Source organism: Manihot esculenta, chromosome 8, assembly GCF_001659605.2.
Source record: "Manihot esculenta cultivar AM560-2 chromosome 8, M.esculenta_v8, whole genome shotgun sequence".
Taxonomy (NCBI): Eukaryota; Viridiplantae; Streptophyta; class Magnoliopsida; order Malpighiales; family Euphorbiaceae; genus Manihot; species Manihot esculenta.
The window spans coordinates 3,821,376-3,847,665 of NC_035168.2; the positions used below are offsets into that span (position 1 = coordinate 3,821,376).

Below are 26,290 nucleotides of genomic sequence, written 5' to 3' on the forward strand. Positions count from 1 at the left end.
TTACAATATAGTTTTTAAAATTTTATTTACTAATAAAATAATTTTTAAATATATATTATTATTATAATAATAATATTTTTTTATTAATCTCATTATTTATTTTCTATTTTTACTTTTATATAATATTATAAATTATTAATAAAAAGTAAAATTTTTTAAATATAAAAAATATACACATAATTTATAATATTAACTATAAACATTTAATAAAATATTTTAATATATATTATTTATATATAATATTTTATATAGTATGAATTTATTTATAATATATTGACTATTACATATAGTAAATATAAGATATATTTAATTTTAATATAAAATTTAAATTAAAAGATAATATGTTTTATTAATAATAGAAAACTTTAAATCTTAATCCTTTAATAAATTGAAAAAAATTAATTTTATTATCTATATAAATTAACATAAACGTTTAAATTTTTTTATTTAATACTTTTTTCATTTTTTTATTTAATACTTTTTTCCGGAGAGAAAATAACAAAGAAGAAAATAAAGCTTACTATTTTTTTCTTAAGAAATTCCCTCCCTTTCCAAATAAGAGAAATTATTAATCCAATTTTATTTTCCTTCTATTTTAACAAAGGGTAATTGCTTTTAATTATTATGTTCAGGCAGTGCAGAAAGTAAGGAGCGTGCAAATGTACATGGATCAACAACCAGCGGTTCAAGAGTATTCTGTGCAAAATATGCGCAAAGCAAGGCTGTATTGTACATGGATGCATTATTCATCCATACAGAATTTCAACGGAGAAAAACCTGCACCTCTCTGTCACGCATTTGCACATAGAAATAGCTATTTCTTGATGAGCTAATCATGCATTGAGAATTTACGTTGTTTGATCCATTATAGAAAGATGGGAAAGGAACAGATATTTTCCAACAGCTCTTCACAACAGAATGAGAACTTTTGTGAGTTCAAATTCTGCATTTCTTGCTCTTTATTCAAAAACAGGAAATGCCCAGTGGAAAGCAGAACCATACACAAATATGACAATTTATTATTCCAGGTGAAATGAGCTGACACCCAAAAATGGAGAAAAGGTGCACAAGTTAGGCGTATCGGCATTTATTCCAATACTTCCTAGTATGAAGCAGCTGACATAGGATTAAAATTATCTACCAAGCATCCAGATCACCAGGGAACAATTTCAGATGTTAGAAGATGCAAAAATATTGTGAGAGAAGTCATGAAAAGTGAGTTTCAAAGCAGAACTAAAATTATAATATCGATAGGGTATATGATTTGGATTCAATGCCGCAGGTGAACTGCATAGATAGGATTACAGTAGCAGCTTTAAGATTTGCTGACCTAGAGACTCTTGATCAACTTATTTCAAGCATAATTTTTATACATCTACGAAGTATTAAACATTTATACAACCATAAAGAGATCATCATCAGTTTATCAGTACAGCAGTCTCTTTCCAATTTGTTGACAACATTTTACCAGTTTAGCCCTTTCTTTCAACAGAAGTTAGTCACAGGTTCATGCTCAAAAAGTTTTCCCCTTCCTCCTACTTTTGTTGAACAAGCTATCAATGAAGTGCATCCACATATGAGATTTCAGATAGGTGGCAACAAGAAAAGTTGAACAGAGTACCCAGGGAGATTCATATCTGATGAGTCAATGGCTTAGATTATTTTGCAATTTACCCCTAGAAATCAATTGACGTAATTCTCTGGTTAGAATTGAAACAACTAAAGCTCTGGATACGTGTAAAGTAACAACTCTTATTTACACACCTGCTGACTCATAAGAATTTCAACTGCTACATTAAGATCTCCATCAGCAGCTGCTAGTGCAACTTCAACTTGTGTCTGAAACAATGAAAAGGCATTTGCATCAGCAAATGAACCATAGCAACCTTTCCTTTCCAGCCTTTTTTTTTTTGTTCTGTACGTCACTACCATCTCTACCTATCTGCTGTGCATATGCTAAATTTTGCATGGATGTCATTTCAATTATATTCCAAATATAATTGACCTCAAATCTCTTTTAAGTTCATTTTCTTTTTGTTATAGATAAATCAAAGTATGGAAAAGTGTTACCATCTTGTTTACCTTCTCAAAACCCATAGATACAAGTTTTTGGATTTGTTCATCAGAAGCAACTGAATCCTGAATCCAAGACCATAGAACAACAAAAATTTTAAACACAGGCAAAAATCAAGAAAATAGGAACTAAAATCTGACTCTCAAATTAACAAGAGACACCTGATGGCGTGTAGGACCTTCTGGAGCTGCTGGAACTGTATTACCTACTCCTGACCTCCTGCATTCCAAGAACAAAAGAGAAATGACCTTTCACTTGTTTGGATGAAAAATGGGGCCAAAAAGTGAACATAGTACAATGCCATCAATGCTATTTAACAATGAACATATTACAATTGAACAGCCTTCCTCTTATTAGACGAGGCATAAATATTGGGTCCCAGAATAGAAAAATACATGCAACTGTACTGACACATGCACATATGTTTAAATGTGTATATAGCATTGTGTAATTAGATATCTATAATGCTAGCATCTGTTAGATACTAGATTCTCCAATGCTTGAATTATCTGTAGCAGCAATTAAATCATTACATTGTAAAGACCATTAAATCACTTTTTCTATTCTACTTCATAAAAATAAGCACACTTGAAAATATTCCCAAAGATATATAGTTATACATCAAGACTTCTCATATTATTCTTAAGAACAATCAAGTCTATATCCACATTTTGGGACAAAATTTAAGAATCAAAAGTTTTCAAGGCTAGGCCAGGATTTGGTCTTTAAGATGATCTATCAGATGCATGGAAGAAAACTTCCTGATACCTTCCATCTGATAGTCTCTCTACTGTACCCGTTACACCCAAATTTGATGAATTGTCTGAGTTGCTATCATCCAAGAGTCTCGCCTGCAGGTTAGAATCTGAATTGACAGCAGGAATCACTTGACTGCCTGTAGAACCAAGAGTTCTTCCCCTCCCAGGAAACCTGCTGTCTTGTGTTGACTGCACATTATTAAACAAGAGATCAACTTGAATATCACTTCAACCAACCATTCACTAAAAGACTTAAGGATTAGTAAGACAACGGAAGCATTAAAAGTATGCACCATGCTTCTGTCCTACTACAAAAAATGTGTTTTGAAGTTAATCATCCTACACTATGATACCTTCTATGTCTCAATGCCTTAACTGATTACACACACAACAGACGAACTAAATGTTTGTCCAATGACAATCCTACTTGCATCTTTGCAAATATACTACCATGATATTAGAATTATCAGCATGTACAACATTGTGCAACGCAAGCATAAATTCATAATCTTGGGTCCTGAGAACTGCCAGTTTACTTATATTGCTCAAGGTTTAGATCCCACTTCAATATCACTACTAGTTACCTGCTTTGGCAAGTGCAGCAATGGCCAGCATCATGGCCTTCTACATCATAGAGTCATCTAAAACATGCGGAAAAAAAAAAGAAAGAAAGAAAAACAAAGAACCTTCAAAAGTAAACAACTCGGTACCTGAACAGATGTTTCCCTCTGTGGTATCCACGAAGACAAGTTCCTCCATATGTTTCCAGATAATAATCCACTGTTCATTTAAATTTCTGAGTGCACATCCCGCAGGAATAAAACTTTTGCTATAAAAGCAAAATTTACCTTGAAGTCGTGTTTTGGCTGGAATATGTGGGTATATACGCTGAAGAATTCCCACCAGTGCACATAATAAATTTTGGTCGTCTCACACAAGAAGACTGAAAACCACAAATCAATGGATCAGACCTGACTTATGCACTGCACAGAAAAAGATACACACAAAAGCACAGGCAAAAGACAGGATATAGCTGATGGAAACAGATGAATGCAAAGTTATATGTTACTAGAAAGTGCAACAGAAGCATCATAGTAGGCATCTGGGAAGCCCTTTTATAAGCAGAACTGTACTACAGATCAATTACAGGCCTGAATTTTGACATGGAAAATTCCAAGGCTTAGAGTTTGAATCAATCAGCATCAGTTTAGAATGTTATAAGAGAACATTTACCATAACCCAGGGTGAAGTGACTAGGACAAAAATTAGACTTGGTGAGCTTCAAGAAGTTGACATAACTGAATTTCGTGAGTAAAAAAATATTCAGAAGGACAATACATTTATTTCATGAGTTATATGTATGCTTATAATTTATTGAATCATTTTACATACTGTTAGTTGCTTCCTGACAAAAAAGCAAACTAGCAGAAGGAATTTATAAATCAGTGAAATAAGAATTAAGAAGAGAAGGTGGAAAAGGTATGTGATAGGGAGTGGCTGGGAGGGACATTGGTGCCATTTTGCATGCAAGTTCCAGTTCCTCAGGTTCTTGTGGGCTTAGGTTACCTAAGAGGTCAACTCAAGGCCATTTCTCTAATTATCTCGGGTCTGAATTTCTTTTATATTATTTTGTTTTTATTTTTCAAAATTTTTTTTCAGACTTCAGAATTTTTAAAATTTAAAATAAATTATTTTTGTTACTCAGATTACTGTAACTCAACCTAAAATTTCAGGTCTGCATGGAATCGTGTGCCTTTTATTGGGTGGGTTTTCAGTTGGTCCTAGAACTTGCTGCATCTACTAAGAAGTGTAGAATCCTAGTTAATTAAGTAGCCAAACATGGAGAAGCCATCTGACAAACAAATGAGGAAAGGAAAATCAATGTCACAAGCTAGTCACACCAATGTACTTACAAGAAAAGAGGAGGCCTCAATGGCAGAATAGAAAGTTGATCCCGGCATCAAGAAGTTGAAAAAGCCATAAATATCTGAAAATTTAAGGATGAGACAAAGTTTGAATTAATGAAGTTCATAAAGCAAAATGCAGAGGACAAAATTATAAATCTTTTGTGGAAAAAGGATTACATACATGCAAATCCTGACAAGATGCCACACAGATGTCCAAGTAAAGAGACATTTGACATGAGAAGCTGGAATACTATCAACAAGATAAATGCATACCTGAAACACATATTTCAACTAAGGATGCTATTGCTACATCTTCAAGTAAATGCTGAAAAATAAGATAATCAAGCATACAGAATATCGTTTTGTGCTTGTGTATGAATCATTTGGAGAAGTTACAGTATTTACCACTTAGCAGGAACGTTAAAGAGACCAAACACACTGCAAAAGAAAAGAAGTTAAACTCAATAAATATACAGCTCAAACATAAGATAAATTAGATAAGAAAAAAGGATGACTTCATCATGCATATTTGAGTAAATCTATAAAAATAATTCACTGACAAAACACAAAAATTCATTATGCTTTTTACTTAATAAAAAAATCAAAAGAGATCTCATTCATATACATCTATGCATGTCCAGGCTCGCACCCACAAGGCGGAGAAAATATTAGTCATTGTTGCAAAATTAAATACCGAAGATAACGGAAAAACAATCGGGAGCATAATTTCATAGCAAGAATAAATAAAGACAAACCTCCTTGACTGAATTCCACTCAAACTCGTCTCTATCACAATCATAGAAAATAGGATTCCAGAGAAGCCAATTGCACACTCATCCATGAGATTCTGGTATGCATGAAAAGGATTATGGGCTACCAACAATGCTATTAGAAGATGAAATATAGCATTGCTTGTGGCCAACAGAATTATCAAGTACAGCAAGCGGATAGATCCCATGATTCTCTCAAGTTCAGAACCCAAGGGCACCAAAGCCAGCATGTTGAACAGCACATGAAGCAATGAACCATGAAAAACAATGGAAGTATAAATCCTGTAAACTGCACAAGAAAAGATTGAAGTTCATATTTCCAAGCCTAGCATGAATTATGAACACATACAAGTGCAAGGGATGAAAATAAAGGATCTGATCCCTTCCTAGAATAAGATTGATTAATTTAAAACACGACTATATATCCATATAATCTATCAATAAAGGTTTCTAATAAGGCAATAACTGCCTAAAGTCTTAACTAATAATGTCAGATCAGATAAAGTTTGCCTAAATCTCATGGTTTATATTCTAACCCAGATTTCAGGCTAAACAGAAAAGGAAACAACAGGAAAGAAAATTTAAAAAGAAAAAAAAAAGCATAAGGATTTTTCTAAGCTTACTTTCCTTATAATTGTATATGAAAATGCATCATCTGATGTGAATCTACCTTGAAATCGTGATATAACGGCAGATGGCAAGAAGCATATTTCATAAAAGGAGTCATATCCGATGAAGAGGCAAACCAAGTAAATGGTCCCACAAACAACCACCACAGCAGAAGTTAGAAATGGAATGCTTTCCCACCATTGTCCCACTCTAGTAGGCAATCCTGCCTGTAGACCAATAAAAAACAAAGGGTATGATCAAAGCATAAGAAAAGCTGTATAATTCTCATAGAAAGACCTGATTTGCATGTTTTCTAACTAATTTTGTACTGAAAATAATTTCAGGTTAATTTGGCAAAGATATTAGCCTAACAGACCAACTATATTAAAAAGCCAGAGGAATCTCCTATCTTCCTCATCCTTAGATGCCATTTCAATTCCACTTCTTAAGTTAGTTCATTTCAGCCTCCTCATAGTAAGGAATGGATCAAATAAAACAGAATTTCACCATTTCAAAACACCAGAAAAGAAAAAAGAAAAAAAAAACGAAAGAAAGTTGCAATAGAGATCTACATATATCCCAATTAGAATAGGAAAAAAATAATTCTTCCTGCATTTTCTTGGTCTATAATTTCAAGACGTCAAACATTAACATATAAACAAACAGCTAACAAGTGCAGTAACAGAAAAATTCCGCCAAAAAACAATTCCCATAATCTCTGCTTGATTGTTAAGAGTAGATAGAGCGATTAAAGAGAAAAAAGGTCAGTGATGTTTCCAGGGAAGGAAAAAAGAGAGAGAGAGAAATCGTCAACCAAGTCAAACAGTAGTAATTAACAGAGTTACGCGAAGCCTTCGCTCAATCAGTTGCGAGTTGCGAGATTCCTTTTCTCTTAAGGAAAAAAGAGAGATTAAAAATTTGCATTGCTTTTCCCACATTTTACCAACAACCAAACAACCAAAGGAGGAAAATTTTAGAATTAAGAAACCCTAACGCTATGCATTGGGATTGACGAGTGAAGAAGGAAACTGAAGATCGATAGCTCACCTCGGTGACAATGTTAGGTCTCATTTCCTAGCTTCAACTTCAACTTTTCTTTGCAATTTTCGTTTTGAATTGTAAATGAATAAATGATATAACTGCCATGCTTATAGAACACACGACGTCCCAGTTGTACTTCGGGTCAAGATCTAACCGTTTCGACTGATATCGGGTCCGGGCTTTGGTACCGGGCCACTAAAAATTAAATTTATATTTTAGTTATGAGGATACAACTTATTAAGCTTAATCCAAAATAAAATGGAAATGAGAAGGGTAATTATAATGAAAATAAAATTGAAAAAATAAAATGATTTTTTTTTTTTAACAATGTAAGAGAAATCAGCCTAATTTGAAAACAACCGTATGTGATTCTAATTTATTAATATGTTTCAATTTTATACATGATCATTTTACAGGATAGTAATGAGGGTGCATGTTTATTTTGTGTCTTTTGATGTGAAATATTATCCTCTTAAAAGAATTTTTTTTCCCCCTTTTCTATGCAAGGGGTTAACAAAATCCCATAAATAATCTTTTTTTTTTTCTTTATTTGAAATAATAAAAAAAAAATTAAATAAATTTTTATAAAACAATACATAATTTTAATTCTTTAAAGAGAAATTTATTTTAAACAAAAAATTTAATAAAAAAATCAATTAAATTATATTTTTTAAGAATTCAAGATTTTAACAGTGTTTATAAGCCAATATTTTTAGGTGAATTTTATATGGGTGTCTTTTATGAAAATCTTTTATAAATGAAAAATTATTTTCTTGCAAAGTGAATACAGAGTTTGATTAATAGAATTGAGACAATAGAAATTAGGTAGAGCAAACTCTAATGATAAAAATTTATCACTTAAACTATAACGTTTAAACCCGTGAAGCTAATTAGAGAGTAGAATCTGGCCTTTCAATTCAGCAAGACCACTCAAATGTTGTGAAAATTACAGGCAACCTCACCTTATACATTCACTATACCAGAATCCAGAAATAACTAAAACTACATGTAGCTACTAGCTAGTTCTAGAAAATGATCAGTTATTGAATGGTAAGGTTGTTGGATGGTACCACCAAATCCATGCCCCACTCCAAGCCTCCAAGCCCCCAAGCCCCAACAATATCTGTCCTCTGAATCACCCCTAACCTCCCTAAGGAAATTCAAATATATATATATATATATATATACACACACACATATAAAGAGAGAGTTAAAAAATTGAGGGGAAAATAGAAGAGCCCTAACAGATCATTTGCATAGTTTTCCAAGCATTTCAAAGTTGCCCTTTTTTTTTCTTGTGCTTACAAATTCTGCTTTTTCAATTTTTGTTGTGCTAGTAATCCCTCATTGTACTTGCTTTGCATATGATGATATGCATCACCAAATTCATGTTTTCTTTGAGTCATGCATCACCAAATTCATGTTTCTATTGACTCAAAGAAAACGAGAAAACGTTGTATGAACGATTAGATGTTAAAAATTGGTCATGGTACGACCTATATAGAACACACCATGATCAATAGTTATGGAAATGGCATACACATGCTGTGAAAGATCTAACCAAATTCTAATTTAAGAAAGCTTGAGACATTCTATGTTCTTAATGTTTTGCTTACAAATAAATTTAAAATTCTACATTACAAATCAAATCTGACTGATGACAGAAAGGCAAACAAAAAAAAAATGGAACCTAAAGACACTTGAGGGCCAAAGACTGATAATGGAAATATGTGGAATGCACCTACATCACTAAAAAGGAACATTCATAACACATCACTACAAACTGACAAGGAAAAACTCCATCCACAATCTTGCTTCCCATGACAAAAGACTCAGCATCAAATTGTGGTCTGATCTTTCTCCTATAAGGTGAACTAATCCAGAGTAAAACTTTGAACCTGGAATTTTTCAGTTTCAAGTAATCTGCAAATAAAAAATGTTCATCACAAATATATTGTAGACAATGTGCAATGCCATGCACAGAGTACTTGTAAAGTATGTTTGTATACTCACAATGTCATTAGCTCACCATATTCAAGAAGATCCGCATATATTACTCCAGCTCCCACCCTCCCAATCTCATTCCAGGGTCATAACTTGTGAACAGCCTAAACTCGTTCCCCAGTTTGCTGGAGTGTCGAGGCCTAAAACCACATGGATGCAAGCCTAAGAGCTCAGCAACCCTGTCTCTCTGCACCTCCCCTACAATGCATGGAATCACAATCCCTTAGACCTTGAAAATTTTTGAAGTAATGTCAATATCGATAGATATCTGATTCTAGAAAACTCCAGATTCTAAATAACCAAATCACTCATTCTCCACATATGCTAGATTGTGCTAGAAAGAGCTGCCAGAATTGCAAATGAGAAAGAGCCAAGTAATACAAGCAATTATGTTTGGAGGGGAGAACAAGCGGTTACCAGTGAGCAGAAGCAAGTGGGATTTTTCAGGTGTTGCGAGAAACGAAATTGTTTCAGTAACCTTTTCCAAACACTCCTTACTCTGCAACCATAAACATCGGCTAAATGAGATCACCACCCTGTCATGACACTTGAACAGTTTTGCAGTTTACAGACAATGAAACAAAAAAACAAATATATTACATTTCCATGGTTTCACAATGATGAAAAGGGGGTTCTGCTACATAACTAAACATCTAGAATGAGTCAAAGAGACGGTTGAACCCATTTCAAATCTCAAACCTAATGTGTAACTCGAACAAAATACTTGGTTTCATTTGGTGTATATCTTGCACAAGAGCCTTTAAAAGTATGCACAACCCAGAAACTAAAAACATAGCAGAAGTCCGCAACAGAAATTTTATGAAACTATAAATCAAAAGTGAAATCATTATAAAATGCGAATTTGTTGATAGGACACTTAACAATAACAATATGGTATCCTTATAAGGCATGATTAAGGTATTAAAACAATGTCTAACCAGGTAAGGAGGATCAGCAACTACAACTTGGAAAGCCTGCTTCAGTTCAGAAGGCAACTCTTCAGGTTGATTGTAATCATAGAACGTGAAATCACTTCCATATTGTTCAAATCTTTTGTCATATTCCAACAATTGCACAAAAACATTCGGTTTAATTTTCTGAAAAAACAACCAAAAAGTAAATAATCAAGACACAAATAAAAGAAACCCATGATCAAGGACTGCTCATTTCTTGATTTTATAACCTTAATATAGGCATAGAGAGTAGGGCACGCGATGCAAGCAACTCGAGAACTGGGATTGGAGTTGTTGCCTAGCAAAGCAATAACCTCTTTGGCAACGGTCTCTGCGGTTAAAGGATCGTACCAGAATTGGCTGAGCCTCCAATCTTCAGCTACTAAGGTCACCTTCTCGCCACTTTCTTCATGTCCGGTTTCTTCACTGTGCTTTTCAACATTTAACTGGTTCTGTTCTTCGATGAACTCTTTAAGAGCCGCTAGAGCATGGGAACTAAGCATTGGCAGGTCATCATCATCATCATCATCGTCCCTATCCAAAACGCTACCACTTCTTGATTTATCGAGCTCTTCTTCCATCCCCCTGGTTCGAGAAGCCTGGAGCTTCGCTGTCACTGACGGCGGAGACTGGAGAGCAACGGCGAGGAAAGAATAGCAGAGCACCGGAGGCAAAATGGCCAAATGGGTTGGGGGGGTGTTTGGGAGAAGGGTTAGTGTAGTGTGGGACTGCTGGATCCGTATTGTGGAGCAATTGAAAAGTCGAGGCCCAAAGACAACCAACCCAGTATCTTTACGGGTAAAGTATTACTGTATTAGTCCCTTATGTTTAACAAAATCTAGAATTTGGTCCCTATTCTTTTAATAATAAACAATTAAATCCCCTAATGTTTTGTTTTATTAAAAAAATAATTTTATTAAATTTACTATCAGTCAATTGTTAATTAAAAAAATCACTCAAATTGAGAAACTGAATTAGAACTATAAAAAATAAAAATTAAATTATTACAAATAATTAAAATTAAAAACTAAATTATTATAAAAATAAAATTTAAATAATTAAATTGTTATAATTTAACCGTAAATTCTAATAAAATAATTATTTTATTAACATAATAAAATATTATAGTTAAATTATTTTTTATTAAAATAATAAAGACTAAACTGTATTTTATTAAATTTTAGAAACAATGTTATAAATTACTTTATCCTTATCCCTCTAGCTCTGTTGCATCGTATTTTTCTTTTAGTAGGAAATTGAGTTATGAAAAGCTCATGGTTTATCATGCTACTAAATCAGAGTAGATGATAATATTTATGGTTGGTTTTCTTTCTTTTAGAGCTTCTAACACTTGGATATTTCTAACCATTTTCATAATAAACCTTGCAATACATCCTTTTGCAGGTAAAAAAATAAAATAAATTCAAGACTATTGATTTATTTGAAAAAACTAATTAATTTTTTTTTATTTAATAAATAATGATTGCATGTTTAGACCGTTTATTATTTAATTCTTTTATCTGTTTATATCAATGTATGAAGTAATTAAAATATTTATATTTTAAGAGTTTATTCATCTAATTTTTAGAATATATATCTATTTATTATTTTTTTATTAATTTATTATACCATATAAATATAACATATAAATACAACATATAGAAGTACTTATATGGTATAACTGTTACTGTATATTTAATCCTACTGGGGATAATCTCAAAATCCACCAGGTGACTTCTAAGTGAAAAATAATTGAAAGGCCAGAAGGATCCCGTTCACTTAAATATTATCTTCATTATTTGCGTTCATTTTTAGGCGCAACTTGAAAAAACGCAGTGCAAAATGCATAGTACCCACATAGGAGAAGGTTAAGCCGGAATCAGGTATAGCAAATCTTATCGATGTCCCCAAGGTTGAAAAACATCACATATAATTTTATAATTAAGTCACGTTATTTTAATCAAGAACTAAATAAATTTAATTAAATTTTTTACCGACAAAATAAAACGTCACATAATTTTTTAATAATAAAACATTATTTTTCATCAATAAAAATATATTTAAATAATGAAATTTCATTTCATAATTTTAATAAAATTTTATCATTTCTATAAATTTTTTAATTTTTATGCTAATTAAAATACTAATTTTTTAATATTGTACAAAATATTTTATTTTTTTAAAAATATAATATTATATTATATCGAAATTTATATAGCTCTTATTAAAAGTATAAGAATTTAACCAGCCGAAAAATTTAAATAGTTCAATTTGGCACTTACGTAAACATACAGGAATTAATTGGACTTATTCCTAGCAATCATCACAGAACTCAAATTTATCTGTGCAATTAGAATTTAGAACCCATACGCCAATATAAAACTAAAAATCACTTGAGCAATTTAAGTCGCTGATGCATTCTTTATAATATGATAGAACTCGGCGAAAAAATGAAAAAGCAATCTTTGCCACAAATAAACATCATTAGTATGCTAATGTTCAGAACAGAACTAGACAAATCCTGATAGACCAACAAAAATCTTTTCCACTGCCCATCCTCTGCTTTGATTCCTCAACGATTAGCCTTGGCAACTCTTTCAATCTCATCCTTTTTCTTGATTGCATAGCTGGAAAGGAGGGTCATGACAAGCAGTAAGCATAACAGATAACAACAAACTCACAAAATGAGAGGACAAGAAGTACAAATGAAATTCAACCTGTTGGAAGAGCCCTTTGCTGCATTAATGAGCTCATCTGCCAAACATTCCGCAATAGTCTTGATGTTTCTGAAAGCAGCTTCACGAGCACCAGTGGTAAGCAGATAGATGGCCTGGTTAACACGCCTCAGAGGAGAAATATCCACAGCTTGACGCCTCACAACACCAGCAGAACCAATACGAGTGGCATCTTCTCTAGGCCCACTGTAGTGACATACAACATAGATAACCAATGAGAAAATTGAGAGACAGATGAAGGTTGCTAATGTAAATTAAACAATGCATCATGCAGCAAAAAAGCATACACAGTTAATATGCAATTCCAATATTGCTACAGCATAAAAACTAAATACTGCACCTGTTAATCACGGCATCCACAATTACTTGGATTGGGTTTTGATCAGTTAGAAGATGAATTATTTCCATAGCATGTTTCACAATCCTAACCGCCATCAATTTCTTTCCATTGTTTCTACCATGCATCATCAGTGAGTTTGTCAGCCTCTCTACAATTGGGCATTGGGCCTTCCTGAAACGCTTAACCGAGTATCTCCCAGCAGTGTGTGGAACATAGGTGGCATGCTTTGCTGGCTGGACCCCAATGTAGTCACTCAAGGAAATATCATTGACCTAATGTACAAAAAAATTTATCCAATAAGGCAGCCAATTGAAACAAAATTGAGCTTATCATATCAATTTTGAATATCACATGAAAATGCCCCCAACTCACGGATATAAACAATGCAGTCCAATTAAAGATACAAGATCCAAAGGTGTAGTAAGATCTAACTAACAAACTAAATATTTACAGGGTAATCAGTTTGCAAAGTCATGGAACAGGCACCAGCATATCTAACTCCATGTGGCAACAACAATGGTTTAAGCAAGCACTTAATTATTGAATCTATGAAGGGACAAGTATTGCAATTATATAAACATAAACATTAAAAGAGCAACAGAATACAATATCTCAAAAAAGTGTAGTTTTCAAGACAGGCACAGTAAAGCAAACTTTATTGACCACAATTTCAGTAAAAGATGCAAAACCAGTTAGATGAAGTGAGCACCTTACTGTGTCCAAGTATGCAGACATCAGATACAAATTAAAATGAAGCCCAGCAAATTGAGCCCTCAACGTAACATGAGAAAGCAACCTACAAAGACATATTAAATGCCACAGCTATATAATTTGTAGACAATTCTTTATTCTCTTCACTCAATTACGACTTACTGCGAGGCACATAAAGCAAAAAAATTCCAGACTTACATTATTTATTATTGCTGAGTTGCGACAGCAACATTTATTATATATTAAGCACACCGACTGATAATATTTACATTTTACAGGAACAAATGACAAAAAGCTAAACATAATTCTATACCATAGAGAAAGAGAACACAATAACTGGTTAACACAAAATTAACAACTAAATATTACTCAAAACCAAGAAAAACAGATCAAGCGATAAAAACAAATTACATAATAACACATATCTACATATACATGCAATTGCAAATAATATTAAACAAGACCAAGTTCAAACATCAATCATGAACAAAATACACTTACTATAATCAAATAACATTAAAATGATTGAAAGTGAAAAGGAACAACATTTAACCTGAACTTCCTCAAAGGTCCAGCGGTTGAAGAGTTTCACTTCATTGTAAGGCTGTGTAGGCTCTGCCGCCAATGACGTCGCCGCCACAGCTGCCGCTACCGTTGCCGCCATTGCTTACCTGCAGACAAGACACATAATAGTTACAAAAAAGAACCTATTATTTCATAGTAAAATTGCAGCAAGACGCGCTACAAAACCTGTAATTCGAATAGCTGAAGAGCAAGAAGCGAGCGAGATGAATGAGTGATGCGGCTCTGCGAACAGACACGTAACAGAGAAAAGCTTTTGAAGGAAAAAATTTATAGCGGAGCAACTAGGGTTTAGTTGGGGATTATCGAGTATGGAATGGTCTACTGTATAACCATCCTTTATTTTAGTGGGCTTTTGGGCCTCTCTGCTTTGAAGAATTTTTTTGCAAAGTTACCGATTACAATCACAACTCTTGGTATTATTTATTACTCTTATGTCTAGTAATTTTTACCCATATTTTTATTTTAAAATTATTTTTTTATACAGTAATAGCTTATAAATTAATTATTATAATTTTATTTTATTTTATTTTATTTTTCAAAAAACATGTTAAAATATATTTTAGATTTTATTTATTTAAAAAAATAATTTATATTTAAAAAATATTTTTAAAAAAATTATTTATGTGGAAAATGCTTTTATAGAAAAATATTTTTTAATAAAATAATTTTTTATTATTTAATTTAAATTTAAAATACATATATATATATATATATATATATATATATATATATATATTAATAAAATTTATATATATGTCTTGCTAAGAATTTTAACATGTGAAAAATATATTTTTTTAACAGTAGAAGTTATTTTTTTAAAATGATTTAATTTTTTCAAGTATTCAAACACTAAAAAATAACTCCTTGATGAAAAAAAAAGGGAATGCGCCCACAAGCCCTAGTGCCTTTCAGGAGCGGGTTACAACTCATATAAGAAAAAAAATTAGACAACGGATAATTTAAAAATACAAATATTAATTAATTAATTATAAATTTATAAGATTCAGAAGTTAAATGTTAATAACAAAAATTTAGGATTATAATTACCTTTTATATAAAATTATAAGTGCTAAATTGTATATTAAAAAATTTTCTGAAGTAATTAGTATATTTTAGCAAAATATTTAGAAGGTGCGTGGTTAAAAGGGTAAAAAGTTTAAATGAGTCTCTTAATTTTTATTAAATTTCAAATAAGTTTAGTTTACTTTGTTTAAGTAAATAAAATCTTAAAATTTATATTTAAGTTCATATAAATTAAAATTTAATGAGATATTATTAATAATCTCGATAAAAATTCATAATTCATTTTGTAAAATTAATCTGTTTAATTTTTTTTAAAAAAATCTTAATCAATTTATTTTCATCTAGACAAACTAAATATATCATTAAAATTATAAAAATTAATAATATTTTTTTAATAAAATGATTAAAAATTGGAGGTAATTTTAATTTTATTTTTATTATAGAAAAATATTAATTTTTTATTTCTAAAAATATATTAAAATATTATTAAAATTTTAAAAAATTTATTAATTTATTTTAACTGTTAAATATTATAAAAAATCTAAAATGTTTTAAATATGATAAAATTAATTAGTAAAATTTTTATAAAATTGAACGAATCAATTAATTTATTATTTTAAATTATAAGATTTAAATAGTAAAATATTTAGTGATTAAAACTAATAAAATGAATAATTAATATATTTTTTAAAAATTAATGATTTTATAATATAATTTTTAAAATCAAAGAATTGACTTGTGAATTTTTTTATATTTATATAAATTAAATAATAAAGTTTTTTAAAAATAAATTATTTAAAAGGTCAATTAATTGAAATCGCTAAATTTTTATATTATTTTATATTTTAATTTAATATTTATATTTTAGATGAATTCACTTAATATTTATATTTTATTATAAGTTTAATTAATTTTAAAAATAAAATAAGAGAGACATTGCAAAATATATTTATTTTTCTATATTTTAAATATAAATCAGTTAACTCATTTTTATTTATAATTAATTAATATATTTAATTTTAAAAATAATAGTAATTTAACTATTATTAAGTACACAGTATTTGTATATGATTTTAATTTTAAATGGATTCTATTTTATAAAAATAAGTATAAATATTTTATAATAGATATATTATTATTATTTTAGATTACATGTCATGTGCTATAAAATATTCATTAAAGTAAAATTAATCATCGTTAAAAGTATTAATTGTATATTCAATAACTAAAGTGATCAAAATTATATCAAAATGTAAATTTTGAGATAATATATCTAAAATTTAAACTTTAAATTAAAATATAAAATAATTAGGTCTTTTCTGCTAAGTGGTCATTTTGAAAAGATAAAGACTAACTAATTAAGTTTGATAAACTAGAAGGACCTAATAATAATTAACCCAAAGAATAAAGTGAAACTCCTCTTTAGCTAGTCAATTGCCTAACCTCTTCTTCCTTTCCCCTCTGTGACGCCATCTCCAGCTTGAGGTACGATTTCCTCCTGCATTTCCTTCAGTTCTATAGATTTATACGTAATTTCATTCTCATCTGTCATGTCTACCTCAATTAGTCAATTCTCAGATGGGTTTAGTGAATTCTGTGGAGGTTCATGTTGGTATTGGTTTTTCCATGTTAAAGTTTACAGTTGTCCCAAATATTTGGATATTTCTATTAAGATATTGAAGCTTTTTCAGGGTTTAACACGAGTTTTTGATCTTATAACTTGGGATTTTAGTGCTTTTTATTTGTTTGGGTTGAAATTAATGATTGTTGTTTGTCGATTAGGTGTTTGATATTTTGCTTAAATGAGGTTGTGTTCTCTAGGCAAACCATATGTTGAAAATGAATTTGTGATTGAGGGTTAGTTTTGAGGCGTGGATGCTTAGTTATAGTTATGCACTTTTTACGAGTGATTTGTTGGACAAGGTATGAATCTTTTGAAGAGCAATGGATTTGAATCTGATGAAACAATTAATCATTTCTACTTGTGGTATTTGATAAAGAAATGAACAAAATTAAGGAGAATTCAGAATTTGTAAGTAGGTGATAATATGTGATTTCATAACTTGCACTGTTGCTCATAAAAGTGTACATATAACAATTGGGTGATGAGCATATCTTCAACTGTTCATAACTCTCTTCATAAAAGCTTATTCATTGGATCATTTGATTTGTTATGCAACTGGATTTCCAATTAGAAGCCTACAGAAATTCTTCTTTACTCTTCATCTTTATTGGAATATGAGAATGATTCAATAAATGTGTTAAATGTTTGTTATGAAATTTAAAAACTAATATTGTTATGTGTAGAAACTACATTTTTTATGTTGTTTGAGTCCTAACTTCCAGTGATTTGAAGTTATTCTGATGGCTTTAATTTCATCTATTCTAATTCATTCCTTGGAGATTATGTTAGTCATTATCTGACATCTCCTAGTAGATGACAAGATAGGGTTATATTTTGGGTTATTAATATTTCAGATTTCATGATAAAATATGTCGGGGATTATTTCAAATCTCCAAGCAAAGCCACATCTGGATTCAGATAGCGTATTCTCAAAGTCCTAAACTCTACTTTTGTGTCTTCTCTCTTTTGCAGAAGATTTCATTTTTGACGATGTCATATTTTAATCACCTTTTAAGCAATATCCAAAGTGAAGATTCAATATTAGTGAGACATATTTTTGCTTCTTTTTCAGGTCAGAAGTTACTTTCATGAAGTATCTATTGTAGCCAGTCACTAAGACTGCATAGCACTGTTGATTCAGAGACCGAAATTGACTTGTGTGAATTGGCAAAAATGACAGATTTATACAGTTACACAGCCTGCAGACAATTATCTCAGATGTTTTTGGCCATTATCTTCTTTCATATTTCTGAATACATTCTAGCAGTTGCCATTCATGGGAAATCAAATGTTACACTCAAGTCACTTTTGATCAGCAAGAATTACCTGCTGGCAATGATATTTTCATTGCTTGAATACTTTGTCGAAATTTCATTGTTTCCTGCATTAAAGGAATATTGGTGGGTTAGTAACTTGGGCCTTGCACTTGTCTTAATTGGGGAACTTATTCGAAAAATGGCAATTATAACAGCTGGGCAGTCCTTCACGCATCTTATCAAGATTTATCATGAAGAGCATCACAAGCTAATTACTCATGGGATCTATAGATTTGTTCGTCATCCAGGATATGCTGGTTTCTTCATATGGTCAGTTAGCACTCAGATAATGCTGTGTAATCCCATATCAACCATTGGATTTGCAGTTGTTGTCTGGCGCTTCTTTGCAGAGAGGATACCATACGAAGAGTATTTCTTGAGACATTTTTTTGGGTCTCAGTATGAGGAATATGCTCAGCGAACTCCTTCTGGGGTTCCATTTGTCAAGTGAAGACCTTAATGAACTTGTGGCACACTTGCATCCATGTAACCAATGTTAATCTAATATGCATCTCAAGGAACGCATATAAAAACTGCAGTGCTGTTCTCTCAAGATGATTCCGAACTCATCCAAAACTGAACTGATCAACCATAGGTAAGTTATCTCTGTATGTTATGGCTTTGTGCTAGCTGCACTGGTATATGCCTTGGATTGGAATGCTTGCGGTTGATTATTTTGGATAATAAACCATTGCAAAAGGAGTTATTGCATTGAGTTTTTTTTTTTTTTTTAAAAAGTTGTTGAACATCTATAGGTTGTAATGATGCAAGCTCCATATGTTTGAAACTATGGTCACTAAAAGTAGGTGTAAAGTTTATTATATCTGTTAGTAATGATTAACAATTTTTTAGAAACCTGCATTACTGAGGTGATGATAACATCAGAAGTACCCTCAAAAAGGCTATCAAATTCTTTAAAGAAAACGGAATATCTTACCAATTGATCAGAAAAAAATCCTGATGAAATTCCATTGTTAGATCTTGAAAAGAGCAAGGAAAAAGGATCATTCATGATGAATCATCAGAGAGTTCTGCAGTATGAACTGCCTGCGTTTTAGCCTCAATGGAGATATCTGAAATGTGCGATAGTGGGTATGAAGTTGTGGTTTTAATCTATTTTTTTTCAAAAATATTACTCCTCTTACAATGATAGACTCACTTGCTATGATAAATGGCTGATGTGATTAAAAAAAATCTTATAAGCATATGGGAATAATAAAAATTTAAATAAATTATAATCTTGGTATATTCATTAATAGGTTAAATTAAATTAAATTCATTAATTTTAGTATTTGACTTGTGAGTTTAAGTTATATATTTGTTTCTCGTCTTACAAAAATTAATTTATTAATTATTTTTTTAACTTTTCAATATATATTAAATACGAGTGTATTAAAAATTTTAATCATACATTATCATGAAAAAGAAAATTTTTTATATTTAAAACGGAAAAAAAATAGTAAAAAATAAAGTTAGTATAAACTTAATTTTTCACAGAAATAAAACCAGTTAAAACCTTACTCAAATGATAAATAAATTCATTGTAATTTTTTAATTAATTAAACTTATATATTTTTATTTCAGAATTAAATAAGTCATAATTTATTCTTTCAAAAAAAAGTCATAATTTAATATAATATTTACAATAATAAAATATTCTTATAATTTGAAATATTCAAAAATTAATATTTTCATTAACGTAAAATTAAAAAGTACTAGAATAATTGTTAAAACTTTATTATTATAAAAAATATTTTTTATTAAAAATGATATTATATTAAATCAGAATTTATTTAATAATTAAAAAAATATAAAGTGGCAAAAAAATTATTTGACAATTCAATAAAAATATAGTGATTAATTAAACTTATTTCCATTTTTTTAATTATAATTTGTTCATGCTATAAACGGCAGCCTTAGGGCACAAAAGAGCAAATTAAATTACGATAGTACCCACCTATAATTCCACCAAAGTTGGGGCAAAATTGTAAATAAATATCACACTGTTCTTTAAAAACCTAAATATCCGCCAGTCTTTTCTCGCCTTGCAAGAGCTGCAACAAGAACTACGAGCGGCCGCTCTTCCTATCAGCCCAGGTTCGGTCTCCTTCACTTCCTCTCCTCTGTCGCTCGCTCTCTTAGTATGCTGCCCATTTAATATTACCCTTTGGCAATCTTCGCTTGTTGCTTTGAATTTATATCTGGGTAGGTTTTAGAATTTGCTTTTGGGTTTGATATTGGTGGATCTGAAGATATATACTTTATATCGTTTTGCTTCGAAAGGTGTGTTTTATTGGATTTTAGCTTTCTTCAAAACTTTCAAGTTCAGATGATGTTTGTCTAGTATATGCGGGAAAAGTAAATATAATGAGATTGTTTAAGTTTATTTTCTATTATAACTATTGAAGTACTAGCTTGGATTCTCTGCTGAGCAAGTGTTGTGCATTGGATTGTTATATTAAGATTCCGTTTGGCATTGAAACACTTTGATAAACATTTTAGTAACAGATATTAAATTTTGATTTGAAACGAGTTTTTGACATCTTTTAGTTATAAGAATAAAATAACAAAATAGCTTTTTTAAACTGTTCTTTTCAATAGCTTCTAATGATGATGCCGTGTTTTGGCCTACAACCTCAATCCTAAACTTCTTTTTTTAAAGTATTATGCATCAGAATTTCCTTTTTAACCCAACACTTTAGATTGATGATAAGATATACCTTCTACAAAATGGGATGGCCAAATTTTTATCCTGCAGATTTCTTTAGCTGCTAAGGGTCGGAGTATGTGTGTGTATACAGTGATGTGTTTGAACTGGTCCTTTTTAGAATTTCCCTTTGACCTGCATTTGGTTTCCTGCAGGATGGATGCTCAAATTAAGCATGCTGTGGTGGTAAAAGTAATGGGAAGGACTGGATCAAGGGGTCAGGTGACTCAAGTCAGAGTCAAGTTTTTGGATGACCAGAATCGATTCATCATGAGGAACGTGAAGGGACCCGTTAGAGAAGGAGATGTGCTTACCCTTCTTGAATCTGAAAGAGAAGCTAGGAGACTACGTTGATGGGTGTATTTCTGCCTCTCATTCCTATGCTTTTTATGATGTAGCAAAGGCTGTTTTGTTGTAGAAGCTAAGAGTAATTTCCAATGCTTTTGGATTACTTTTTTCTTCATGAGAATATCAAGACGTGAATTTCGATATATGGTTTTTTTTAGTACTTGAAAAGACCTAGAATTTGCTGTGAATTGTGGTTTCCTTTGTTGGGATTTTTTAATTTGTAGCTATGCTAATGCCAATTTGTGATGCTTGGATCTCATTTTTGGATGGGAAAATGTTTAATGGCCTTGTTTTTTATTCATAGCATGCAAGTTGTACAATGATATTAGCTTAACGGAGGGATTATTAGGGTTTGCTTGATTCAAACTCTCCCTTGCTTGATAATTTCACTTTCCTGGAGTAAGTGGCCTTTTATACATATTTATATGAACTTGTATGAGTAAGAGTATTTCTTGAGAAGGAATTATTGCATTTGAGTATTATAGTTGTTGAACATCTATTGGTTTTAACAATGCATGTGTTTGAAACTATGGTCACTAATAATAGGTGTGGTCACTAAAAGTAGTTGAAGATAACATCAGAAATAGCCTCAAAAAGGCTATCAAATTCTTTAAAGAAAACGGAATGCCTTACCAATTGGTTAGAAAAAATTCCTGATGAAATCCATTTTTACCCAAGGAAAAAGTATCATTCATGATGAATCATCGGGGAAGTTTTGCAGTATGAACTGCCGGCGTGTTAGCTTGTTTTGTATTTTTGAAAGGTAAAATTGATATCATATGTTTTCCATTGTGTGTACTGTGCTCTGTTTTGGTTGAAAGTGAAAGTTGGTTGTTTGACAATTTAGTCCCATTTGTACTAGCAAAAGAAATATGACATTTTCACTACTTGAAAAGGATGAATACTTCTCAAGAATGAGAATGAAACCCTTACTCTATTACACTAACAAGGAAAGTGATAAGATAGAAGGGACTATATAAAATGTCTACTTTAGGAATATAAACGGATAGGGTAACCGTGAAAATTAAATTTATATTTAAACTATTCGAATCCGTTTCAAACCCGATTATTATTATCCGAATAAAATCCGAACTCGTTTAATCTTATATATTTTAATTAATAATTTATATAAAAAATATTTTTTATTAATAATTTTCATTTAAAAAATTTAATATTTCTAAAGAATATTTAAATTTAAATTTTTAAATAAAAATTATAAAAAAATTTATAAATATTATTATAAAATATATTTTTTATATTAAATTAATTATTTATATAAACGGTTCGGATAGTGGGTATTACATAAAACCCGAACCCGCAACGGATATTATTTTTAAAATTTGAACCCATTCCAAACCCGATTATAACTACTCAAATCTGTTCTATTAGGGTTCGGTCGGATCGGATACCAAAAACAATACTCGATCTGTTGCCATCCTACTTCAGCCAAGGTAATGCATATATGATAAATGTAATATTTTAAGCATTATTTATTTTTTCTTTTAAAAAAATTATGTTACTTATATATTTTATATTTTTTTACATGTAATTTTAAAAATGTGAGTAATGTTATAATGATATTCTTAAGTTAAATTTTATAGGAAAAAGGATTAATGTATAATAGTAGTTGAAATAAAGTAAAATATTAATGAAATTTAAAATATTTTTCATTACTAATAAGTAAAAAAATTATAGTTAAAATTATTATTGTAACATCACAAAATTATTTATTTATTCTTTGTTAAATATTGCATTTGTTAAATTGATATTTTAAAAAATGTGACTTTTAATTAATTTTTTTTGCAAAGTTGTACTTTGAAATTATTTTTATAAACAATAACTAAAAATCTTTAAAGAACTAGAAACTAACTTTTTAATTGGCTTTATTTTTTTTAAGTATAATTTTAATTTTTTTAATTAATGATAAAATTAATTAGCGTTTCATTTTAAATAGTATTAAAAATTTAAAAATGTATTAATGGGATTGTACAATTCTTGGTAGAACATCAGTTTGATTGCAATAAGAAATTAATCTGCTAACCTATCTAATTACAAAATTTTTAATTAATGATAATTTTTTAACCAATTAAAATAAAGAAAACATTGTAAAGTATATTAATTTCTTATTAAAATTAATATATTTAAATTAAAATAACTAATATGTTTAATATAAAAATTAGTTGAATTAAATTATTATAAAAATTTTTATTTTAAATACGGAAAACATGATGCCCTTATTTTTTTTATGGATGGTATAATTACATTTGCTTTGCTAATTTTTATTAGGCCAAAATAATTTGGAAATCAGAATTGGGATATAATTTAAATTATCTAAAAAATACTTAAAATAAGTTTAAATTTTATAAACCAAATTAAAATACTTAATCAGTTTGATTTAAAATAAAATTAAATCGAATAAATTAAAAGTTAAAATTTTAGTATTCTAACTAATTTTAAATAGAAATTGAGTCAAATTGAATCGAAACTGATTCAATTTGGTTTAATTGATTCGACTTTTTAATAAAATTTTTATTTTTAAAACTTTATTTTTAATATTTTAAAATTTAATTTAAATATTTCAACATTTAATTATAGTATAATCTCTCTATATTATTAAAAACAATATACTCTTATTATTAATCGGTTCGATTTAATTTTTTTAATCAAAATTATATTAAAATTGAAATAACTAAAATATTTTAAAGTAAAAAATTAAACTAAATCTTAATAAATAAAAAATTAAACTGAATTTTTAAATTAATTCAATTAAATCAATATTTTCGATTTGAACCAAATATTTTTTCCCTCTTACTTATTTTCATTTTAATTGGATTAAAAGGATAATAGATAATGGATTGTGTCACTTCAATAATTTATTCAATATTGGTTAATGAAAACAGAACAGACTTTATCATTCTTTTAAGAGATATGCAGTAAGAAGATCATGTGTCTAAAGCTTTTTTAGAGGTGGTCCTTAAATTACACATTTATTATTTGCTGATGATTTTATTATCTATTCTAAGGCTATGATTCATGAAGTTTTGGTTATGAAGCAGATTCTTCATAATTATTCTGCAGTTAGTGGCCAGACAATCAATTTGAGTAAGTTTAATTTGATTTTCAATTTGAAGTGTAGACTGAGAATTGTTGGTATTCTCGAAGTTAGTCATTTAGATGCCTTAGATAAATTTTTTGGTTTGCCTTTTGACATATACTGATCTAAAAAGCAGCTTTTCTCTTTCATTAAAGAATGAATTGAAAATAAAACTATGAGATGATAAGAAAAATTATTATCGAAGAGAGGTAACTAAATTATAATTAAGGCCGTAGCTGCAGCAATTCTAATTAATATAATGTCTGGTTTTAAACTTCATTTATCCTTATGCCTTTCCATTAATTCTTTTTTAGCTAATTTTTGGTGGAGTAATGGTAAACAGCAAAGAAATGTGCATTGGGTAGCTTGGAATACATGTTGTGATCCAAAGGTTCATGGTGGTATGGGTTTTAGAGAAATAGTGAGCTTTAATAGAGCTCTTTTAGCTCGTCAGGGATGGCAGATTTTATCAAAGCCAAATGCTTTATTATCAAAAGAAAGTATTTTCAGCGTACTTCTTTCTTACATGCTCAATTGAGTAGTCATGCTTCTTAAGGTTGGAGAAATATTTTATAGGAAAAGGAAATTTTTAAAGGAAGGTGTTCGACGGAATGTCTGTTCGAGGGAATTAATTATGTGCAAGGAAGACAAGTGGGTGCCAAATTCCTTTTCTAATGTTCCTAAGGTGAGAACTTACCACAATCCTGCTATTATTTGTATATCACAATTGATAGATCAATCTTCTGTGTTCTGAAACAAATAAATTGTTCTATTCAATTTTTGTGAAGAGGATGCTAGGAATATCTTAGCCATATCAGAAAATATGTTTAGAAGGAAAGATTTCTTAGTTTGGCATTATACAAATCGTGGTGAATATTCAGTTAAATCAAAATATTATATTGCTCGTAAGCTTCATGAATCTTATCCTTCAATGATTTATAATTCAGCAGGTACAAGTTCAAGTAAAAGTTGGTCTGCTTTTTGGAAAAAGGTATGGAGCATTCCTTTGCCCTAAGCTATCAATATTCCTTTGAATTCTACACAAAGACAGGCTTCCTTGTATTGCATGAGAAAATTATGCATGTTGACCCTTAGTGTAATTTTTTTCTGAAACTAATGGTGCATCTTCTTCTATTATAAATTGATCTCCTCCTAGAGTGCGTTGGGTTAAATTGAATTTTGATGTGGTCGGTAGATAAACATAGTAATCGAGGTGCTTTGGCTATTTAATCAATAAATTACTGGTTTTTTTTGTCAAAGATTATCTAGAGTTTATTAAAAAGCTAAGGTCTATGAAAAAGTAAAAGTTTAAGAAAAAGAAGCTGTTAAGGCCCCAATCCATACAAAATAAAGAATTAGGCCCATGAGCCCAAACCCATGAATAAGGAAGCCCCAAACCCATAAGTTTGGCCCGCTATAAGGAAGCCCTATACTGAGCAGAGAGAACTTCTACTCTGTCATTGCTGCGCAAGGTTGCCGCCAATAAATAATTTTCAAATTGAAGAAACAAGGATAAGTAAAAAAATAAATAAAATATACTTTAATATTTTTTGGATCAATATATATTGATTCATTTAATAATTTTCTTTATAAGAAAATTGAATTCTGTTCACATAGATTTAAAAAACTTGTAACATATAATTTTTAACATATAAATAAGTAAATTTCACTATAAAAAAATATATATATAT

General features: G+C 29.9%; 5 protein-coding genes across 9 annotated transcripts; 2 read left to right on the forward strand and 3 right to left on the reverse strand.

Annotated features, from left to right (window-relative positions):
- Positions 1-1,216: 1,216 nt before the first annotated feature.
- LOC110621283 (rhomboid-like protein 15) lies at positions 1,217-7,308 on the reverse strand. Of its 2 annotated transcripts, XM_021765506.2 has the most exons (13): positions 7,166-7,308; positions 6,180-6,345; positions 5,495-5,798; positions 5,145-5,177; positions 4,921-5,012; positions 4,746-4,819; positions 3,681-3,775; positions 3,543-3,612; positions 2,843-3,021; positions 2,236-2,293; positions 2,083-2,139; positions 1,765-1,839; positions 1,217-1,676 (listed from the first exon to the last, which is right to left on the reverse strand). In XM_021765506.2, the coding sequence occupies exons 1-13, from the start codon at positions 7,187-7,189 to the stop codon at positions 1,671-1,673; spliced, it is 1,233 nt and encodes a 410-aa protein (XP_021621198.1). In that variant the 5' UTR covers positions 7,190-7,308; the 3' UTR covers positions 1,217-1,670. The 2 variants fall into 2 exon arrangements, 1 of the variants encoding a protein (XP_021621198.1); XR_006351766.1 differs by lacking the exons at positions 1,217-1,676; positions 1,765-1,839; positions 2,083-2,139; positions 2,236-2,293 and adding an exon at positions 2,300-2,687 and having other exon boundaries at positions 2,744-3,021.
- A 1,394-nt stretch (positions 7,309-8,702) lies between these two features.
- On the reverse strand, positions 8,703-10,874 carry LOC110620101 (EEF1A lysine methyltransferase 1). 2 transcript variants are annotated; one of them, XM_021763682.2, is made up of 5 exons: positions 10,347-10,874; positions 10,102-10,260; positions 9,581-9,662; positions 9,189-9,361; positions 8,703-9,082 (listed from the first exon to the last, which is right to left on the reverse strand). In XM_021763682.2, exons 1-4 carry the CDS (start codon positions 10,695-10,697, stop codon positions 9,213-9,215), a joined length of 741 nt encoding a protein of 246 aa, XP_021619374.1. In that variant the 5' UTR covers positions 10,698-10,874; the 3' UTR covers positions 8,703-9,082; positions 9,189-9,212. The 2 variants fall into 2 exon arrangements, with proteins under 2 accessions (XP_021619374.1, XP_021619375.1); XM_021763683.2 differs by having other exon boundaries at positions 9,173-9,361.
- Positions 10,875-12,493: 1,619 nt separating this feature from the next.
- LOC110620022 (40S ribosomal protein S5) lies at positions 12,494-14,812 on the reverse strand. Its single transcript, XM_021763571.2, has 5 exons — positions 14,653-14,812; positions 14,456-14,573; positions 13,192-13,463; positions 12,834-13,037; positions 12,494-12,743 (listed from the first exon to the last, which is right to left on the reverse strand). Exons 2-5 carry the CDS (start codon positions 14,564-14,566, stop codon positions 12,689-12,691), a joined length of 642 nt encoding a protein of 213 aa, XP_021619263.1. The 5' UTR covers positions 14,567-14,573; positions 14,653-14,812; the 3' UTR covers positions 12,494-12,688.
- Positions 14,813-16,879: 2,067 nt separating this feature from the next.
- On the forward strand, positions 16,880-19,170 carry LOC110620247 (protein-S-isoprenylcysteine O-methyltransferase B). Of its 2 annotated transcripts, XM_021763898.2 has the most exons (3): positions 16,880-16,995; positions 18,107-18,206; positions 18,315-19,170. In XM_021763898.2, the coding sequence occupies exons 2-3, from the start codon at positions 18,125-18,127 to the stop codon at positions 18,899-18,901; spliced, it is 669 nt and encodes a 222-aa protein (XP_021619590.1). In that variant the 5' UTR covers positions 16,880-16,995; positions 18,107-18,124; the 3' UTR covers positions 18,902-19,170. The 2 variants fall into 2 exon arrangements, with proteins under 2 accessions (XP_021619590.1, XP_021619591.1); XM_021763899.2 differs by lacking the exon at positions 18,107-18,206 and having other exon boundaries at positions 16,897-16,995; positions 18,207-19,170.
- A 1,083-nt stretch (positions 19,171-20,253) lies between these two features.
- On the forward strand, positions 20,254-21,751 carry LOC122724399 (40S ribosomal protein S28-like). 2 transcript variants are annotated; one of them, XR_006351764.1, is made up of 2 exons: positions 20,254-20,655; positions 21,313-21,487. XR_006351764.1 is itself a non-coding variant. In XM_043959273.1 (2 exons), exon 2 carries the CDS (start codon positions 21,314-21,316, stop codon positions 21,509-21,511), a length of 198 nt encoding a protein of 65 aa, XP_043815208.1. In that variant the 5' UTR covers positions 20,498-20,547; position 21,313; the 3' UTR covers positions 21,512-21,751. The 2 variants fall into 2 exon arrangements, 1 of the variants encoding a protein (XP_043815208.1); XM_043959273.1 differs by having other exon boundaries at positions 20,498-20,547; positions 21,313-21,751.
- The last annotated feature ends 4,539 nt before the right edge of the window (positions 21,752-26,290 follow it).

What these genes read in the sequence shown, in the direction of transcription:
- LOC110621283 (XM_021765506.2), bottom strand. Translation starts at nt 7,189, where the DNA reads ATGAGACCTAACATTGTCACCGAG. An exon ending in AGTGGAATTCAGTCAAGGAG is followed by an intron (nt 5,178 to 5,494) that starts GTTTGTCTTTAT and finishes TTTCTTTTGCAG; the next exon opens with TGTGTTTGGTCTCTTTAACG. An exon ending in GAGAGACTATCAGATGGAAG is followed by an intron (nt 2,294 to 2,842) that starts GTATCAGGAAGT and finishes CTTGGAATGCAG; the next exon opens with GAGGTCAGGAGTAGGTAATA.
- LOC110620101 (XM_021763682.2), bottom strand. Translation starts at nt 10,697, where the DNA reads ATGGAAGAAGAGCTCGATAAATCAAGAAGTGGTAGCGTTTTGGATAGG. An exon ending in CTCTCTATGCCTATATTAAG is followed by an intron (nt 10,261 to 10,346) that starts GTTATAAAATCA and finishes TTGTTTTTTCAG; the next exon opens with AAAATTAAACCGAATGTTTT. An exon ending in CCACTTGCTTCTGCTCACTG is followed by an intron (nt 9,362 to 9,580) that starts GTAACCGCTTGT and finishes CATGCATTGTAG; the next exon opens with GGGAGGTGCAGAGAGACAGG.
- LOC110620022 (XM_021763571.2), bottom strand. Translation starts at nt 14,566, where the DNA reads ATGGCGGCAACGGTAGCGGCAGCTGTGGCGGCGACGTCATTGGCGGCA. An exon ending in GGACCTTTGAGGAAGTTCAG is followed by an intron (nt 13,464 to 14,455) that starts GTTAAATGTTGT and finishes TTTGTACATTAG; the next exon opens with GTCAATGATATTTCCTTGAG. An exon ending in GCAAAGGGCTCTTCCAACAG is followed by an intron (nt 12,744 to 12,833) that starts GTTGAATTTCAT and finishes CCTCCTTTCCAG; the next exon opens with CTATGCAATCAAGAAAAAGG.
- LOC110620247 (XM_021763898.2), top strand. Translation starts at nt 18,125, where the DNA reads ATGTCATATTTTAATCACCTTTTAAGCAATATCCAAAGTGAAGATTCA. An exon ending in TATTTTTGCTTCTTTTTCAG is followed by an intron (nt 18,207 to 18,314) that starts GTCAGAAGTTAC and finishes CAAAAATGACAG; the next exon opens with ATTTATACAGTTACACAGCC.
- LOC122724399 (XM_043959273.1), top strand. Translation starts at nt 21,314, where the DNA reads ATGGATGCTCAAATTAAGCATGCTGTGGTGGTAAAAGTAATGGGAAGG.